At 54.9% G+C, this 1931-nt stretch overlaps 1 protein-coding gene across 1 annotated transcript in view; it reads left to right on the top strand.

The window, feature by feature from the left end:
* The first annotated feature begins 898 nt into the window (after window positions 1–898).
* Window positions 899–1931, top strand: part of MCAT (malonyl-CoA-acyl carrier protein transacylase) — a 10975-nt gene continuing 9942 nt past the window's right edge. Inside the window, exon 1 of the mRNA XM_017518880.2 lies at window positions 899–1362. Within this exon, the coding sequence (XP_017374369.1) occupies window positions 940–1362 (423 nt within the window). The 5' untranslated portion in view covers window positions 899–939. The remainder of the gene's footprint in view (window positions 1363–1931) is intronic.

Here is a 1931-nt window from a genome sequence, read left to right as displayed (position 1 = left end):
CTGTCACTCAATCTCTGAGGGTTTGTCACTCTAAATTAAGAATAATAATAGCAACTATCCATCACAGCATTGCTGTGAGGAATTACATAAGCTAATATTTGAAACACTCAGGGCTTTGTTCAATGGCATAAAGATCTACTGGATGCTTATTATGTGCCAGGCACTGTGTGGTTTATAGGAAACATTATAAAAGAGAGCTGTAATCTTGCATAGTTGGGAGCTGGCAACTGATGATTGGATTGGCCACACCAACTCCTGCTGTTCAGAGAAACATATGCAAGAAATGTGGTTTCCGGCCGGGCACTGTGGCTCACGCCTGTAATCCCAGTACTTTGGGAGGCCGAGGGCAGGTGGAAAACCTGAGGTCAAGAGTTCAAAACCAGTCTGGCCAACAAGGTGAAACCCATCTCCACTAAAAATACAAAAATTAGCTAGGCGTGGTGGCGGGCGCCTGTAATCCCAGCTACTCGAGAGGCTGAGGCAGGAGAATCGCTTGAACCTCGGAGGCAGTGGTTGCAGTGAGCAGAGCAACCACTGCATTCCAGCCTGGGCGACAAGAGTGAGACTCCGTCTCAAAAAAAAAAAAAAAAAAGTGGAGGTTTCAAGTGCTCTTCCTGTGCCAGGTGGAAAGCATAAATAGTACATTGCGTTGCGTTATTTATTCCATAAATATATGTTGAAGACCCATTGTGGTGTGGCATCGTGCTCCGTTCTTGGCTGTCGATGTTTAAGTAAACACATGGGTCCCTCCAGGTCCCCAGAGCGCACCCTGAAGGCCCTCCGAGCCGGGGGCGGAACCACCCCTGCGGAACCTTTCTTTCCGCTCCCGGTGCCCCGGGTGCCTCGGCAAGAAATGCGTCAGGGACCACGCCGGCCGCGCTGCGCCGGCGCAGTCGGGCCTCGGTCGCCACGGTAACGCGCGCGGGCTGGTGTCTGACCATGAGCGTCCGGTTCGTGCGAGCTGCGTGCGCCCGGGGCTTGGGCCCCAGCTGCTGCCGCGGCGCCTCCAGCTTCCCAGTGCCTCCGCCGGGCGCCCAGGGTGTAGCGGAGCTGCTGCGAGATGCGACAGGGGCTGAAGAGGAGGCGCCCTCGGCGGCGACTGAGCGCCGAATGTCGGGCCAGTACTCCGTGCTGCTCTTCCCGGGCCAGGGCAGCCAGGTGGTGGGCATGGGCCGCGGTCTGCTCAGCTACCCGCGCGTCCGCGAACTCTACGCCGCCGCCCACCGCGTGCTGGGCTACGACCTGCTGGAGCTGAGCCTTCAGGGGCCGCAGGAGGACTTGGACCGCACTGTGCACTGCCAGCCCGCGATCTTCGTGGCATCTCTGGCAGCGGTCGAGAAACTACATCACTTGCAGCCCTCGGTGAGGCCCGAGCCCCCGTGGCAGGAGGGGGAAGGTGGGCTCTGCCTGAGCCAACCACCAGGTTGGACCCGCCGGGGGCTTCCGCCTGCCAGTGCGGGAGGCTCCCACATCTCACTCATTCGATTGAGTTTTATAGAGTTCCCATTTATGCCAGGCAGTGTTCGAGGCGCCATGAGCAAAACAACGATCCCTGCCCTAGGGGAGGTTACATCTTAGGGATACATAATAAGCACTAAATGCAGTAACTAGGTAAATTAGATGCCGTATAAAAGATGGTAAGTGTTGCAGAAAGAAATAGAGTAGGTAAACGGGATGTGGGAGTGGAGGGCCAGTTTGTGGTTTTAAATGATTTTAAATCGTTGAATGAATTAATAAATGATTTTTAAAGGATTCATTTTTTTTTTTGAGATGGGAGTTTTGCTGTGTCACCCAGGCTGGAGTGCAGTGGCACAGTCTTCTCGGCTCACTGCAGACTCTGCCTCCTGGGCCCAAGTGATAATCGTGCCTCAGCCTCCTGAGTAGCTGAGCTTACAGGTGTGGGCCACATGCCCAGCGAATTTTGTTTTTGT

Source organism: Cebus imitator, unplaced genomic scaffold, assembly GCF_001604975.1.
Source record: "Cebus imitator isolate Cc_AM_T3 unplaced genomic scaffold, Cebus_imitator-1.0 Scaffold711, whole genome shotgun sequence".
Classification (NCBI taxonomy): domain Eukaryota; kingdom Metazoa; phylum Chordata; class Mammalia; order Primates; family Cebidae; genus Cebus; species Cebus imitator.
This window is presented reverse-complemented; position numbering and strand designations above follow the sequence as displayed.